At 52.4% G+C, this 17,925-nt stretch overlaps 1 protein-coding gene across 4 annotated transcripts in view; it reads right to left on the bottom strand.

The window, feature by feature from the left end:
• The window catches only part of ZNF423 (zinc finger protein 423), a 343,660-nt gene that overhangs the window by 22,236 nt on the left and 303,499 nt on the right, over positions 1-17,925 (bottom strand). For all 4 annotated transcript variants that reach the window (XM_043898405.1, XM_043898407.1, XM_043898406.1 and 1 more), the window contains 2 exons: positions 11,175-11,306; positions 9,411-9,526 (listed from right to left, as the gene is read on the bottom strand). In XM_043898405.1, the coding sequence (XP_043754340.1) occupies positions 9,411-9,526; positions 11,175-11,306 (248 nt within the window). The remainder of the gene's footprint in view (positions 1-9,410; positions 9,527-11,174; positions 11,307-17,925) is intronic.

Below are 17,925 nucleotides of genomic sequence, written 5' to 3' on the forward strand. Positions count from 1 at the left end.
CCTCTCCAGCCTGACTGCCCTTTTCTCTGTTCCTCGGACTCCCCAAATCTGTCCATGCCTCTGAGCCTTTGCACTGGCTGTTCCCTTTCCCAGATATTCCTCCAGCTCTTCCCCCGACTGGTTCCTTCTCAACCTCCAGGACTCAGTTGATATGTCAGCCTTCTTTGACCCCCTGGTCTGATTTTCCAGCCCTGTTAGTCCCTTCTCCTTGCCCCAACACACACACACACACACACACACACACACATTTCACTTTCTGTCCCAAAGCAGTGTTTTACTGTCTTCAAAATTCTGCAATCTGGAACGACCTCGTTCACATATTTATTGACTTATCATTGGTATCTCTTGCAGAATGTCAGCTTCATGAGCATAGGGACCTATGTACCCGTTCACAGCCACAGCCCAGGCCCCCATAATGATGACTGTAACCGGTACTCAGTAAATGTCTGTGAAATGGAATGAGGGAAAAGGTCAAAGTCAGTGTTCACAAGGACGGGTCCCCCTGGGGCTCAGACCACGCCCCTGGCTCACAGACACCTCCCTCTGGCTGGGTACCAGGATTCCACCTGGTAGGGCCCAGCTGGCCCCATCGGACGGGCTCCAGGTTGCTAGTTAGAATACCTAGCTCTGCTTTTAATCAATTGTAATCATTTAGCTGGAAGCAGCGTGATTAGGCACACACAAGCAAACAGCGTGAGCTAATCCTTTAAATGCGCCCGCTCAACGCCAGGCTGGCCGCTTTGCCGCTGCGGGCCAGCTTGGGATGTGCTTCCTGCGGCCCCAGGCTTTTGTTGGTGACGGAGTCTAGATTCCAGGGCACGGGACAGGCCCAACACTCCCCCGTCCCAGCCCCATCGCAGAGGTCTGGGATGCCAGACGTCCCAGCATCAGAGACCTTTCTCCAGCTCAGCCTCCTGTGACAGCACTGGCCAAGCTGCGTGAGCACGAAGATGCATCGCCAGGAAGCGTGAGAGTTTGTGAGGTTCCTCTCCCCAAACCTGGCCCCCATTCTTCCTCTCTCCCTAAGCCTGGCCTGAGCTGACTGCTCATTGCGAGAAAATTTGCAGGCTCCTGGCCTCAAGCTGCAGCCTTGCAAACACGGCTACACAGGCCTGGCTCCGCAGAACAGTCCCCAGGGTGCTTCCGCTGGGGCCCACCCACGAGCAGGTTCTTCTGCATCCCCTGTTACTGCTATTTGTGCTACCTGCTTGGCCCAACTACTAAAATAGTTTCTGGGTCCCCTGACACAAGGCTTTTTATAGTTCAGCACCGCAGGCCTCATTTAAATCTATTAGCTCATATAAATGGCAATTCATTTAAACTTTGGAGGATTTCTGTTTGCCTTGGTGGCAAAGACAATTTGGCTTTGTCTGTGGCTCTGCCATGGGCAAGTGACCCTGGGCAAATCATTTAACCTCTCGGAGTCTCAGTTTCCACATCAGTCAATGGGGAAAAGGAAAGCCTATGTCACAGGACTGCGGTGAAGACAATCCACGCAAAATGCTTAGAAGAGGGCCTGGCCCATACTAGGTGTCCATCCAGGGGGTGGCTGTTACAACTACTTCCTGGCCAATTCTGCAGGGAGCCTGTCCACCTGTCAGAGGCCTGCCGTGTATGGCTGGGAATCGGTGAACCCCCCCTTACAGGCCCCCTTGGCGATAATGAAGATTGGGATGCAGTGAGGCTCTCAGGACGGAGAGAAGGAAGTGCCGTCTCTGCCAGGGTCTGTGAGCACAGAGGTGTCCGCAGGGATCAGAGACAGCTGGGCTGGGCAGGCGGAGCGCGCCCCTCCTCTCAGGTCAGCTCACCCCTGGCAAAGGGCCCACAGGGCCCCAGGCCTTCATCTGCTGAGGCCTGAGGCTGGAAACGCAAGGCCAATGGCCTTGACACTTTTGGGGTGTGCAGTTTACAGGGCTGTCTCACATCCCCAACCAAATCTGCACACCTCCCTCCACTGAGCCCAGGCACAGCAGAGGAAACAGCGTCCAGAGAAAAGGCCTGGGCCAAAGGCGCTCGGAAACATGTAAAAAGGGGGGAGTGATGACCCAGCCTCAGGCCCCCAGTCTGTGCCCTCTCCCCCTTGCCTCCCTGCTCTGCACCCAGCAACTCCCACACCCCAATGCCCGTGGCCTTGAGACTTGGCTGGGCACCACAGGAGGAAAGATTTAGTCTCACTTTTTTCCAGCTCAGGCCAGAAATCATGAAATCACAGCAAAGACCACACAGAGGGGACCCCACCCAGTCATCCGAACCTCAAATGGCCAATGCTAACTATACTACTAGTAAATGATAACAGTAACAGGTAGGTGCGCCAAGGGCTTTACAACACAACCATGAGTTAGTAAGAACTATTAATACCCACTTTACAGTTAAAGAAACTGAGGCCCACAGCTGATAAATGATGGAGTTCAGTTCAGTCGCTCAGCTGTGTCTGACTCTTTGTGACCCCATGGACTGCAGCACACCAGGTTTCCCTGTCCATCATCAACTCCTGGAGCTTGCTCAAACTCGTGTCCATGAAATCATTGATGCCATCCAATCATCTCATCCTCTGTTGTCCCCTTCTCCTCTTGCCTTCAATCTTTCCCAGCTGCTGCTGCTGCTAAGTCGCTTCAGTCATGTCCGACTCTGTGCAACCCCATAGACGGAGCCCACCAGGCTCCCCCGTCCCTGGGATTCTCCAGGCAAGAATACTGGAGTAGGCTGCCATTTCCTTCTCCAATGCATGAAAGTGAAAAGTGAAAGTGAAGTCGCTCAGTCGTGTTGAACTCTTAGTGACCCCATGGACTGCAGCCCACCAGGCTCCTCCGTCCATGGGATTTTCCAGACAAGAGTACTGGAGTACTGGAGTATTGTCTTCTCCGAATCTTTCCCAGCATCAGTGTCTTTTCCAATGAGTCAGTTCTTCGCATCAGGTGGCCAAAGTACTGGAGCTTCAGCTTCAGCATCAGTCCTTCCAATGAATATTCAGGACTGATTTCCTTTAGGATTGGCGGGTTGGATCTCCTTGCTCTCCAAGGAACTCTCAAGAGTCTTCTCCAACACCACAGTTCAAAAGCATCCATTCTTTGGTGCTCAGCCTTCGTTATGGTCCAACTCTCACAACCATACATGACTACTGGAAAAACCATAGCTTTGACTAGACAGACCTTTGTCAGTAAAGTAATGTCTCTGCTTTTTAATATGTTGTCTAGGTTTGTCATAGCTTTAAAGGAGCAAGCATCTTTTAATTTCATGGCTGCAGTCATCTTTAAGGCTTCAAATGCAGAGCCACCCTCACAAAGTCTGTGCTCCCTGCCCCGCCCCCCTGCAGCATTTGAGACAAGTGTTCTGCTTGCACACCTCCTCTGACAAGCACCTCACTACCTTCCATTTATTCCATTTGTACAGTTTACCCACATCGTGGGCCTCTGTGGTGTCTACCTGCCCAGCTCCCCTTCCCCGGCTGGTACTTATTATTGGCCTCACATGGGGCCACAGTTCACTGGAGCAGGATTGGACAGCACACCTGAGGACAACCACCAGACTTCCACTCCAGGAATCTATAACCCATTGCCTGCACCCCGGCTGTTAGCCGCAGTCGCCATTTCTGGCTTAGCTGGGTGTTCCTTCTGGCTATTTGTGTAACGAAATCTGCACACTAAAGCCCCTCTGTTGAAATACCCAGGTGTGTCTGTCTCAGTAGAGAGGACAGGAGGAAGTGCTGACCACCCTCCTCCACGTGTAGAGGAGCCTGGAGAGTCAGCAGTAGAGAGAGAACATGCTCCAAGCCAGAAAGACGCAGGGGCAAGTGTCACTGCCTTGATCAAGGGCACTTGGTTCCTGGGAACAGGACCGCTGAAAACTCAATGGCGCTTCCTGCTCTTGGCATTCAGTCACGCCCACGTCCCTACAATTTCATTCCCATCTTGCTCGAGCTAACCCCAGAGAGTGGCGCCTGAATCACCATTGTCAGAGAAGAAAATCTTCATCCGGAGTCTCGGCCCACTACTGGAAGTCAGGGGCCACTGGAAGCATGCTGAGCACCCCTCATTCTGGCAGAGCTTAAAACACTTGAAGGCAACTGTCCCCACACTCCCCCAGCAGTCCAGTCAAGGCTTCTCCTGGTGAATTACCCCTTGAAAGCTCCTTGAAGCCAGGCTGCATGCTCACAGCCTAGCACCCTGCCTGGCTGAGTGGGGCATGCGCGCTTGTGTGTGCATTTGTATGTTTAGATGAATCTTGGTCAGGCTTCCTTGTTTCTTTCCAGCCCCAACCCCTGGCCACTGTTGGTCTGTTTTCTATTCCCATATTTTTGTCTTTTTCCACAGCATCATGCATACAGAATCACACAGTATGGAGACTTTTGAGTTCAGCTTCTTTCACTTGCCATTTGCAGTTCACACATGTTGTTGTATGTAAGAGCAGTTACATTTTATTGCTAAGTAGTAGTCCAAGGTATGAACAGATACACCTGTCTGCTCCCTTACCAGGGAAGGGACCATTGGGGTGTTTCCAGATTGGGGCCATTATAAATAAAGTTTTACATCAGTCATGTAGAGGTTTCCAGATGGGTATGTTTTCAAGTTCTCTGGGATAAACACCCAGCAGTAGCCTTGCTAGGTCATAGGTTAACTGTATGCTTAACTTTGTAAGAAACTTACAGACTATTTTGCCACGTGGCTACCATGTTGCATTCCCCCAGCAATTTAGGAAAGTTCTGGCTGCTCCTCTACACCCTGGCTGGTACTTGTCAGTTTTTTGGTTTTGTTTTAGTCATTCTACTAGGCGTATCATGGTATTATGTAGTGGTTTTCACTTGCTCATCCCTAATTAGTAACTGGGGCTTCCCAGATGGCACAGAGATAAAGAATCCCCCTGCCAATGCAGGAGATGCAAGAGACACAGGTTCGTTTCCTGGACTGGGAAGATCCCCTTGAATAGGAAATGGCAACCCACACCAGTATTCTTGCCTGGAAAATTCCATGGACAGAGGTGCCTGGTGGGCTACAATCCATGGGGGTCACAAAGAGTTGGACATGACTGAGCGACTGATCACCCACAAAGTTATTAAAGACTAACATGGTGAACATCCTACATCTTTGGTGAAGTGTTGAAATTTTGTTGTTGTTGTTGATTTCCCCCCTCATTATTGAGTTTTGAGAGTTTTTAAAAAATATGTTCCAGATACAAGTATTTTATCACATATGTGATATGCAAATATTTTCTCTCAGTTTGTGATTTTTCAGTCTCTTAATAGTCAGTGACTCTCAAAGGCTAAATTTCTTAAATTTGGGTTCAGGATATAAATCAGATAGCATCTCTTCCCTGCCTGGTTCCCCATCACAGTGGGGATCGAATTCAAACACCTTTGCTGTCCTATGGATCTTGCTGAGACCTGGCCTCCACTCCCAGCCCCTTTCACCACCCCCCACCCCACTGTGCTTCAGCCCCACATCACCTTCTGTCATCCCAGCAACACGCCCAGCTCACACTGGCCACAGGGCCTTTCCACTCATGGCTCTCTTCCACACACCCTCTCTCCCTCTCATCTTCCAGGCCTCAGCTCAAATGCCACTTCCTCAGAGAGAAGCCCCTTCCTTACCACACTCACCAGGCTGTAACCAATCCCACCCCCATTATGCTCGAGCCAATACCTGACTTTATTTTCTCCATGTCACTGACCACCGTTGGAAAGTGTCTGTCAGTCCCCTCCAGAACGGAGGCCTTATGGGTGTTTCTCTGCCTCGCTCACCACTGTCCTGTTGGTTTCTAGATCTAGTGTCTGTTCATAACAGACACTCCACCTCTCCACCTCTCCCTGCTCTGAACAAATAAAGAGCAATGTGAGTTCCCTCTCAAGCATCTAATCAATGAATATGCCCTGGTTCGTCCAAAGCCCTTTAAATGAATCTCAGTCTTTGGGCAGAGCCAGGTGAACTCAGAACCGAATAGGACTTGCGCCTCCGTCTTTCTGGCAACTGTGCTCCTATTAATGCAACCCAAGAGAACACTCGCTTTGGAGGCAGACATTTCATTCTGACAGAGACGAAGCCTGCCAGAGCCCAAACCCCCCTCTATCACCTCTATATGCACAGCAAGGAATTATGCTCCGATAGTGAGAAAAACTCTAGATTTCACATCTTCCCAAGACCTCTCAGTCCAGAGTCGCTTGTGCCTAAAAACATCAGCTGCCCTGGGTCTCTCCACAGAACTGACATGACATACAGCCTGGGGAGCCAGTCAAGGCCTCAGCAAGGACCAGGCCCCGTCTTCTGTTGCACCCCCAAACCACCACATGTCACTTGAGGGAAATAATCCACGTGTCTTCCAGCTCCAGCTTCAGTGTAATGATGATGAAATTTTCAATGCCTGAAAAATCCTCCTCTCAAAAACCCAGAAAATTGCTCTTTGAGTTACTTAACGAAAGCCATTATTTGCATACATTTGGCGTTACTACAACACTTCCACATTTAAATGGTCTGTAATTAAAATCATTAATTGCAGAAAATAGTGACTCGTTAAGGCTATAATTTAGTGAGGTTGTCGGCATTTGAGGATCTGCCGTAAAGACCAACTGGGTGACCCAGGGAACCCCCAGCCCACACAAACCATTCTGGAGTCTGGGACGTCTGCAGCCCCAGGTGGGTGCTGCCGAAGTGAGACAAGACTTGAAACCACAGCTGCCTACATCTTCACACCACAAAGCTGGTCTCTGGCACAGCGATGCTGATGAAGTTCGTAAAAGGCAGGACTGGGGAAGTTTCTCTGGGGAAAACCTCTAAGCCAACATGTAAAGCAGTCATCCCTCTTTTGGTATTCAGGACAGTGTGGGGGAACCAGAGGGCTGAGTGAGCCCAAAGTTTAAGTAAATCATAGTTTATATGAGCTGGTGCATTTAAGAGAGGCCTGCCGTGTTGGGCTATGGGGCTTCCCAGGTGGCGCTAGTGGTAAAGAACCTGCCTGCCTATGCAGGAGACGCGGGTTCAATCCCTGGGTAGGGAAGATCGCCTGGAGAAGGGCATGGCAACCCACTCCAGTACTCTTGCCTGGAGAATCCCATGGACAGAGGAGCCTGGAGGGCTACAGTCCAGGGTTGCAAAGAGTCAGACACAACTGAAGCAACTTAGCATGCACGCATGTGTTAGGCTACAAAAGGGCTCACTTGTCTGGGGACCTGGGCCCCATTTTGGTAGCTGGCCAGGCAGGTAAGGCAAGTGGAGGTAGGGTGCTTGGCGCTCAGCCCATGCACAAGCAAGGCTTCCCAGACATTCACCGATCAGGGCTGGCACCAGCCCCCTTGGTCAAATGAGAAGGGGGACAGCTACCTGTCCACTCACAGGCTCGGCACAGAAGCACACAGTTTGTGGATCAATACGGAGACAGTGGTGGGGCCCTGGATGGGGTCGCTACCTTGCTGGTGGTCATTTGGAAGTAGAATCCCCTCTCTGGGCCTCTGTAATTCTCCCCCCCACTGAGATGGGATAAAGGTTGTGTGAGTAATACAGGACTTAGAGGAACTCAGAAGGGCTGCCCAAAGGAGGAAAAGAAATAGGCTTTCCAGCAAACCACCTGGTGCAGTTCAAGGTCAGAGGTCAGGCCTGTCAGCTCTGCCTGCCCAGCCAGGGTGCAGGGCCAGGCCATGGGAGAGGGACCCTCACTATCGGATGGTGAATCCCTCTTGGGCCCTCTGCGGGCGTATTTCCACTTGCTCTCGGCGATGGCTGTCAGGAGCCACATAGGCCTATGCGGGCCTGGCTGAGTGCACGGGCTGCAGCGTGGTGAAGCAGGCTACCCTGCAACAGGCATGGCTGCACCCCTTCAACCCCAGAAAAGCTCCAGCGACATGATGACTCTGCTGTGACCGCAGCCCTGTCCTCCCCTGGGGCGGGGGGTGTAGATGCTGAGCGCAGGACCACCAACTGCATGAGTGTGCAGGCCGCGTATATAGGGTGGGCAGATACTGTGGGCCTTGGTGTGCCCTGGTCCTTGGGGGTGTGAGGAAGCCAACTCTCCTCTTACAGACACTGGGAGATTCCCTCCCTCGCTCCTTTGAAACTGGGCATGGCCACGTGATGGGCTCTGGTCAAGACAGTGTGTGAACGAGATGTGAGTCATTTCCCAGTGAAGCTTTGAGAGCTGGGCTGCCACCTGTCATCTCCTCCTCTCCCTGCCTCAGTGACCACACAAACGTGATAGGAGATGGACCTGCCATGGGCCCAGGTCACTGACTACTGTGAGCAGAGTCCCTCCCAGGCCATCTGCCTGGATATGTAACGTGAGCAGCAAATAAATCTTTGTTACTTGAAGACAGAGCTAAGGGATGTTTGTTACTGCAGCAGAACCTAACCTGCCTCCCAACTGAAAACCATGTTATTACCAGTATGTGGGATGTGTAGTATTTCTGTGGATGCCTGTGTGTTACTTTTTGGGGTGTGGTGTGATGCTGTGTATTTGTGATGTTACTCAATGAAAATGATGTTTCTGTGTGTATGTATAGAAACTGCATGTGTGGAAATGTGCTTTGTGTGTGTGATGCTATTATACAGTATATATATGATTTTTCTCTCTGGGTGTGAGTCTGTGCTATTTCTGGGATGGCGTATGACCTCCCTAGCATTATGAGAGTTTCTTGCAAAAACCAGTGGGTGAGAAGATGGTTTCACCTGGACACAGATCTTGGTCCTTAAAAACCAGCAACAGGTGGGAAGGAGTCCCAGAGGACACTGAGGGAAGTGGCTGCGGGTGTCCGGGAAGGACCACCAGAGCATCTTCCCTTCCCAAGGGCACCCTCTCAGCTACTGCAGACCCTGGATGGATGGGAGGTGGGTGCTGAAGAAGCTGAGGGCTGTGTGCCACACTTGAGGGCCACATCGGCCTCGGGGACCCATGGCAAATATCCCTTTCTCTGGGTTGGGGCTCAACCCAGCATCCACTGCTCACACTTTTCTGGCTTTCCTGGGCACACTGCAGGTTCCGAGACACCAGATCCAACTTCCAGATGCCCACGACCCCAGGACTCAGCCATGCAAGCTATACGGGCCACCAGCCACAGACCCAAAGTCCAGAGGAGCATCATCATGAAACACTGGTGAGGGAAACGAAATCCCTGAGAAGGCAAGGGATTTTCCACGGAAACACACAAATGTTAAAAGCCTCTGACTCGAGTTCCAGGCTCAGCTGCTTCGGTCCGGCTCTGCTCAGAAATGCTGACCCAGCAAGGCCAGGAGGCCACTTCCCCACCAGCCAGCCAGGAGGGCGAGCACCGGCTCCAGACCCACAAGCACACGTCCAGAGGGCCTGTTGCTTTTTTGGTTAGGGTGGGGCTGAGTACAAGACCCCACCATCATGGATTCACCCCAAGACCCTGAGTGCCAGTGGGGGCCCCAGAGAGCACCAGGGGGGGGTGTGCAGCAGGCCAGGGCACTCACCTGCAGCTCAGTCTGGAAGAAGAACTTCTGTGGGCACTGGGAGCAGTCGTAGATCTTGTCTTCCTGCCCATGCACAGCAAAGATGTGCTGCTGCAACTTGTTGGCCTGGACGAAGACTGGACATGGACGTGGACACGGCCGTCAGAGGACACGGGGGACACCAGCCCGGCCACCCACCGCAGCTGTCCCACACCACTCCCGAGTGGGGATCACCCAGGCATGGACACAGCGGCCAAACAGTGGGCTATTTGGAGCATCACGGGCACCCACTGGAGAGGGCTCAAGCCAGTGAAGCTGAGCTCTGCCACACACAGGCTGTGCAATATTGGACAAGTCACTTAACCTCTCTGGGCTTCCTTTCCTCATCTGAAAAACGAGGACCATTAAAGTAGGCAACTCACCGGGGCAGCTGGGAGGATCAAATGGTTTAATACTTGCAAAACACTTAGAAGATGGCCTGGCACTTAATTAGCCCAATGAATGTCATCGTCGTCATCATCACTGTTTGCTGGTTACCTTCTGCATGTGGAGTCCCTGACTACAGCACAGGCCTGTAAGAAGGGCACTGTGAGTTATGCCCATTTGATGGAAAACTGTGGCACTTGGGAGTGTTGAGTGTCTTGTCCAAGGTCTCTCTCTGCAGGTGGCAGAGCCGAGGTCTGTATTAAATGAGCTCAGCACACTGTCTGGCACAATGGACAATGGCACAATGGAAGGTGCTCAGTGGACCTGGATCACTATTCTTGCTGAGGTTGTCTGCATCCTCACATCCATCCCTATACAGCAGGCCCCGTGTCCTGGGTGGGCAGACCTGGCAGCTGGGGCCCCTTGGTGCCAGCCCCGACTCAGCTCATGGAGTGTGATGGTAACAGATGGGTGGGGGCTCCTGAGACTGAGGGATTGGGGGGGAAGAGGCACCAGTGCATGCCAAGACTCCTGGGAACCCCAGAGGGGTGTGAGTGTGTGGGGCCCTCCCAATAGCGGAGCCCCTTCCCACAGCTCACGGCCCTCACCTCCCACAGCAGGAGTCCAAAAGGTGGTCCCGGCCCTGGGCGCCCACAGGAGGTGGCCCTGAAGCAGCTGTGTGTCTGGGAGGTGAGCCCTTCAGAGATCCCCTCCCGCCAGGCGCCCTCCCCAGGGTGGGCTTCCCGCCGTGGCAGACGACAGATGTCGGGGGGAGGCAGGGGAAGGCCAGGCTCCCCCACGCACACCGGCTGCCATCTGGGCAGCAGGAGGGGAGCCTGGCAGAGCCCCTGAGACTCGCCTCGGGCCGGGGCAGCCGCTCACCCGGGCTGGCAGCCAGTCCGGGGGCTGGGGAGTTTGGCTGGCAGAACCGCCCTTGACCCCTCCAGCCTGGAGCATGGATGCAGCAGGGGCTGGGACAGGCCAGGACACTGGGGGGTGGGGTGGGCAGGAGGGAAGTGAAGGGAGAGCCTCACTGGTGCTGGACAGAGCTTGCAGCTCAGAAACGAGCCTGGAGCCCCCATTGCAGAAGGGCAAGGCTGGGGGAAGGCCTGGCAGCAGCAGGGTGGGAGGAGGGCTAGGAGATCATGCTGCCGAAGTGCAGAGGCTGAGAGGCATAGACGGGAGGGCCAGGTCAGCTGGGCGCAGAGGAGGCATGTGCTCTATGGGGTGGTGGATCCCTCTGGGCGTCCCCCATGAACTCCGGAGCCACGCTGCACCAGGAACTGATGCCAGGGCTTGAAGCGCTGGGCTCCTGGGTCCCTTGCCTCTCCCCACCTGCTCCCTGCCAGGCACACTTACCTGTGAAGCACACGGGGCATTTGAAGGTGCCTCCCATGCCCTCGAAGCTGTGCTCGATGAGGTGACAGAGGAGCTTGGCCGGGGAGTCGAACATCTGGTTGCACAGCTTACACTCATGGTTGATGCCTTCCTCTGCAAGAAGAACCATGGCCAGTCAGTGATCCTGTGGGCCACATCCTCCTGCTGGAGGCCCCGCCCCACCCCAGACACCCTAGGCCAGCCCTCCATGACCCCCTGGAACCAGAGCCCAGGGAGGGGCTCCATGGATGCTGAGACCCATCCCAGCTCCAGGCGCTCCAGCCTCTGAAGGCTGCCAGACCCGAACAGCTGGCTCTTGGATGTGTCATTTGCTGTGACTTCTTGCTGGTCTAGCCATGCGGTGCGCGAGCCATGAGCAGCCGCTTGCGTCCCAGACTGTATCATAGAGGAGAGGGGCCCGGGATGGGGTCGGCTTGGAGGAGGGAGTCCAGCTAGAATTTTTCAAAATCCAACAGACCATTTATCGAGCATGTACTGTGTGCCATGTACTTTGAGCTGGGGATTCTGTGGGGGAGCTAAGTGGATAATGCACTTGTCCCCATTCCAGTGATGAGGAGACAGAGAATAAAGACAATCAATATGTAACTCAGTGTCAAGAGGTGGGGAGGGAATGCATGGAGCTCCAGAGGTGAGAGTCAGAGCAAGGCCCTGAGGTGGGTCCATCTGGGGCCATCTGGATGGTAGCAAGGGGGTGGGGACAGTGTGGGACAGTGGGAACCCAGGGAGGCACTTCAGGAAGGGCCTTGGTGGACACTGGAGGGCTTAGGGATTCTACTCTAAAAGGTCTGGGCAGCCACCAGAAGATACTGAAAAGCACAAGAAAGGGCTCTTCTAAACACTTTGAACAGATGGTCTAGCCAGTGCTCGCAGACGATGGGCAGACACCCCGTGCTGCTTCCAGATCAGAACATGGCTCCATCCCTTCACCTGCGAGCTGCTATGACCCCAAACCTTCACTCAAAGGCACCCAGAGAAGGGAGCGTGCCCTGAGGCCAGCAGAGCCGAGATCTGGTGCTCCTGCCCGGAACCAGAAGGACAGAGTTCAAATCCTGGCTGCTTCCTCTAGCCACGTAATCTGGGCATCAGGTCACTCTCAGTAGATGGGCTGAGTCCCCGCCTCACAGGGCTGAGCAAGGGTGAACCAGGCTGCACCTGTGAGCAGCGTGGCCTGCTGGTCAGGGGAGGAATCGCCCCAGCTTGAGTGTCACCTCATCCAGGGCTAGAGTCTGACTCTGCCACTTACTGCATGACCTTGGGCAAGTTACATAACCTCTCTGGGCCTCAGTTTCCTCTTTGCTAAAATAATAGCAGTTCTCCTTAATACTGCACACCTATGAGAACGGCCAAAATCCAGAACACCGACAACAGCGAATGTTGGTGAGGAGGTGGAGCAACAGGAATGCCCATTCATTGCTGGTGAGAATGCAAAATAGTATAGCCTCTTTGCAAGACTGCTTGGCAGCTTCTTATAAAACTAAACATACCCTTATCATATGATCTAGCAATCTCACTCCTTACTATTTACCAAAAGTAGCTGAAAACTTAAGTTCACACAAAAACTGGTATATGGATCACTACAGCAGCTTTATTTAATATTGCCAAGGAACCAAGATGTCCTTCAGTAGATGAGTGGATTCATAAACTGAGATACTTCCAGACAATGGAATATTTTGTGTGTGTGTGTGTGTGTGTGTGTGTTAGCTGCTCAGTTGTGTCTGACTTTTTGCCAACCCTTGGATTGTAGCCTGTCAGGCTCCTCTGTTCATGAAATTCTTCAGGCAATAATACTGGAATGGGTTGCCATGCCCTTCTCCAGGGGATCTTCCCAACCCAGGGATCAAACCCAGGTCTCCCACATTACAGGCAGATTCTTTACTGTCTAGGCTTCCCTCATAGCTCAGTTGTAAAGAATCCTCCTGCAATGCAGGAGACCCCAATTCAATCCCTAGGTCAGGAAGATCTGCTGGAGAAGGGATAGGCTACCCACAGCAGTATTCTGGCCTGGAGAACTCCGTGGACTGTATAGATCATGGGATCTCAAAGAGTTGGACACGACTTAGCGATGTTCACTTTCTTTACTGTCTGAGCCACCAGCAAAGCCCACAATGAAATGTTATTCAGGCCAAAAAGAAGAGAGTGAGGAACCTTAAGTGCATATTACTAAGTGAAAGAAGCCAATCTGAAAAATGCTACATACTGTATGATTCCAACTATTCTGGAAAAACTATGTAGACAATAGAAAGATCAGTGTTTACCTGGGGGTGAGTGATGAACAGGCAGAGCACTGAGGACTTCTAGGCCAGTGAAAACTTTCTGCGTGACTTTATATTAATAGCTATATACAGGCGTCCAAACCCATAAAATGTACACCAAGAGTGAGCCCCAAGGAAAATTAATGGACTTCAGCTGACTATATTGCTTCACTTTAGGTTCACCTTTGCAAAAAAAAAGTACCATCCTGTGAGTGATGTTGATAATGGGGGAGGCTATGCATGTGGGGGGCAGTGGGATAGAAGGAATCTGTCTGTATGTTTCAACTTCATTGTAAACCTAAAACTGCTTTTTAGTTGGGGGACGTGGGTTCGATCCCTGGTTGGGGAACGAAGATCCCATATGCTGGGGCACAACTGACCCCACACGCCAAGACTACCAAGCCCACGTGCCACACCATGGTCCACAACAAAGGATCCCACGTGAGGCAATGAAGATCCCGATGCCACAACTAAGACACAACACAGCCAAATAAATACGTATTTTAAAAACTGCTTTTAAAAACCCTTTGGAAAAATTTCTTTAAAAAAAGTCAATCCCTGTCCCCACCAAAATAGCCTTCCTCTAACAGTCGATGCAAGAATTAAATGAGTTAATACTCCTTTAACACATGGAAAGGGGTTCTGACCGGTCTCTGGCACACAGCAAGCACTCAATAAGGTGTTTGTTGCCAAGCGTGCGGGTAAGGAGGAGAGTGTTATCTGGGACAGCCAAGGACACAGGCTCCCCCTCAGGCTCCCCCCGGGAACCAGCCTCACCAAAGGTGCCAGGTGCTGTGATCTGCCCTCAAAGGCAAGAATTAGGTAGCAGAGGGGCTCTGCCAGTGGCGAGGCACAATCACAGATGGGCTGAGGCTCCTGGCGAGTCCCTGGGTCCCCCAGGCCCTGGCAGGGGCTGGCAGGGACAGCAGGCATCCCTCTGGCCCAGCAGCCCCCCACCCCCCGAGGCACCCCACGGCAGAGGCGAACACACACACGTGTGTGTGCAGGTGGGCCTGCCCCACATAGCCCACTGGCTGTAATCTACCGGGTGTTTGTCATGCCCCTGGAGCCCCGGCAACTAGGCCACATGCACCCAACAGAGATTCAAGCTGATCTTCCATTTATACCGGCGGAAAAGGAATTCATTGACAAGTTTTGGGACACAGGGCAGGCTCAGCACGCTCGCCGCACAGGCCCCACGCACGTCCGCCACTTCCCTTGGGGAACTTCTCATCATAATTAGAGATGGCCTCCAGTGTGGGGGACTGCCTCAGAAGACCCCCCAATGCACCCCCGCCCCGCACAAACAATGCTTCTCGGAGCCTGGCGCAGAGTAGGGAATGAGTGAGTGAATAAATGAATCAATGAGAGATACCACCCTATACACTCTCCCTTTTAGGATGTGGACATCTCCTGCACATTAATGAGGCAGAGGTTATGTGAAAACGATGACTGTGCAGAGGTGGTTTTTTTTTTTTTTTTGCAGTTAACTGAAGTTTAAGTTTATAACCAACTGAATTTCAGAAATCACCCTGCTTGTGGGAAAATTTCTAGGCAAGAAAAAAATGGGTTCAGAGAATGAGACCATTTGCTGAGGTAACACAGCTAGCTAGGGGTGGTACTCTGAACAGGACACAAAGCCCTCCCTGTTCGTGCATACCCCACCTGCCCACCACCTCCAGGCAGCCTCCTGGACTATGCCAGCTCACACAGCTGCCCTTGACTGGGCACAGGCAGGGTCCACCTGACACATCTGAAGAGTCTTCCTGACCCTGGCAACAAGGTTACGGGCACAGATAATGTCTTCTCCTCTGGTCCCCAAAGCATCAGGCTACACGTAGGCCTGAAGGAGGGGCTCAGAAAATACTCAGGGACAAGAGATGTCCTGGCCAGGGTCTCTCCTCTTGCCCGGCCAGAGTGGGTTCCCTGGGCTGAGACAGCAAAGGAGGATTTACAGTTCTCTGCCGAGTGGGGGCCTTTATCCACTTGGCTGTGAACGGAGACCTGCCCATCTGATACTCAAATAGTGAGAGGACAAAGAAGGCTCCCGCAACTTATAAATCAGAGAAATCAGGTCTGACAGTCACTTTCCGTTCTCTGAGCGCCGAGCAATCCATCAGCCGGCCCCCCCGACTCCCAGACGCAGCGATAGCCTGCACCCAAGTTCAGAAACATGTGCACAGTCAGGCGGCCCTGGAGCTGCAAGCCGGTGCCGGGGCCCGAACAACCGCCCTCTGAGCAAAGCGCAGCCCCAAACCGGTGCCCATGTGAGGTTCCGGGATAATGAGATAAAGAGCCAGTAGACGAGTTGGGGGGGTTGTTCCCTTTCCTCGCTCCCCGTCTAACATGCTAAAGTGTCCAACCTGGGAGACAGGAGAAGGCAGATAAAACAAGCAAAAAGTAGAAAGTGGGTGGGAAATAATAAAGCCTGAATGAAGGTTTCCCATAGACCTAGGGATCTCTCCCAACTTCTGATCTGCAAATCTTCTTCCTGAAGGAGAAGGCCCTCTCCCCACCGGCAGGGGCTGGAAGTGTTCCCAGGGGTGTCCATTACGTGTACCTCTGCCTGTAAAACCATCCAAGAGAACAGGGGGGAGGGTGGCTGGGGGCTGCCCTAGTTACGGTGCAAACACTCCTTTGCATGCCTGTGACCCAATACCATCCAGTCCACGGCAACGGAAAGCATTCACTGCCACATCCCTCTCGCCCCCAGTAGTGCCGGCAACCTCTCATTCCACCCCAAGTCGCGGGGTCCACAGATAGAGGCACACTCGGAGAGTTAACTTCCCTGAATTATATAAGATCAAACAGGCTCAGCGATACCTAGGAGCAGAATGACAAAGCTGTCTGGGAGCCCGCGGGCCCCTCCGTCCTCGTGTGGGGCTGGAGGATTTTGTGAGTGAAGACGCACAATCACTCCTTTTTTTTTTTTTTTAGAGCACATGACAAGCATCTGTAAGAGAGATCCACACAACTCAGGTGCATTATGCAACCGCACTCATTTGTAAAGTGAAACGCAGATTTCACCTGCTCACTGTACTGGCTCTTGCCTCCCAGTCCCCCTAAGTCGGGGCTGGCGCAGGCAAATCTATTGATTTATTATGATTTTTTTTTTTTTAAAGAAAAACCCAAACTGCCAAACAAACAAGCCGACAAGCACAAAAATCCCAGAGTCCCTCTCCCTTCTATTTTTTTTTTCCCCTCTGCTCAGGAATAATAAGTGTTAATTTTACACTTCATTTCTCAAAAAAATAATAGGATGTGCTTTTGCTTAAAACCAAGTCAGCCTGCTGGAACCTTTCAGGCTGAAAGTGTGTCAGCCCAAAAGAGGAGCGGAGGGCTTTGTGGAAGAGCATCGTGCCGAGATGATAGCTCCCTGTAATGTCCTCGGTACTGACTTTTGTCTCCAAAAGCATTTGATCCCTGGCAGACACATACTTATTTCCATACAGGTCTTGGGGGAAGCCAGGAGGAGAGAGAGCTGATTATCAGAATCCTGAAGGTGAAGCTCAGGTGGGCCCCACTGAAGTCAAAGGCAGGCTGGGCACACACTCGGAGGCCATAATTTGCTGCCTGGGAGGGAGGGGCAGCCGGCTGCAGTGGGGAGGGGGCAGGGCATTGTTCTTGGATTACAACACACGGAGTGTGACCTGCTCCCGCCAGAGCCGTGGGCCCTGCCTGGCCCTTCTCTAAGCAGGGACCCCAGTCGGAAAAGCCACCGTGAGAGCGGGAATGTGCATGCATGTACCCCTCTAGGAGAGAACCAGTGACTGCTGCCTGTTTGGGCAGAGGGCATAAAAAGACGCTTCCATTCAGGATTAAGGACACAAAAGTTACAACCGGGAACACTTGGGTCTGAATCCCATTTCATCACTCACTCGCTGTGTGTCCTTGGATAAATTCATGAACCTCTCTGAGCTTCAGCTACTTTTGCTAGAAAAGGAGAATCATCATCCCGGGTTTTGGGAAGGTAGCCAAGCAGGCTTCTTCTGCCACAAGACCTCTGCCCTCACCGAGACACTCCCCAGATAGCATCTCCTCATCCCCCTCCCCTCACTGCATCCAGGGGTCTGCTCAAAGGATGCCCCCTCCAAGAGGCCTACCCAGACCCCCACCCCAAAACAGCACATGCAACCCATCCTTTCTAGCACCTTAGTCACCTTGAATTTCCTTGAGAGTGCTTACCACCATCTGGCATAGTACAGAGTTGATTGTGTTTTTGTTTTGTTTTTTTAACTCACTGACTCTCTTTTTCACATATACACACAAAACACAGACACACATACACACACACACACACAGAGAAAGAATAATATAAGCTCCATGCAGGTTATTTTGCTCATTGCTGTCACCAGTGCCTAGAACAGGGACTAGTACCTAGTAGGTGCTCAGTAAATAGGGAATTAATGATTTGCGTAAGGCACTTACTATAGTGCTTAGAAAGTGGGGTGGGAGGGCTG

Source organism: Cervus elaphus, chromosome 4 (assembly GCF_910594005.1).
Source record: "Cervus elaphus chromosome 4, mCerEla1.1, whole genome shotgun sequence".
Lineage (NCBI taxonomy): Eukaryota > Metazoa > Chordata > Mammalia > Artiodactyla > Cervidae > Cervus > Cervus elaphus.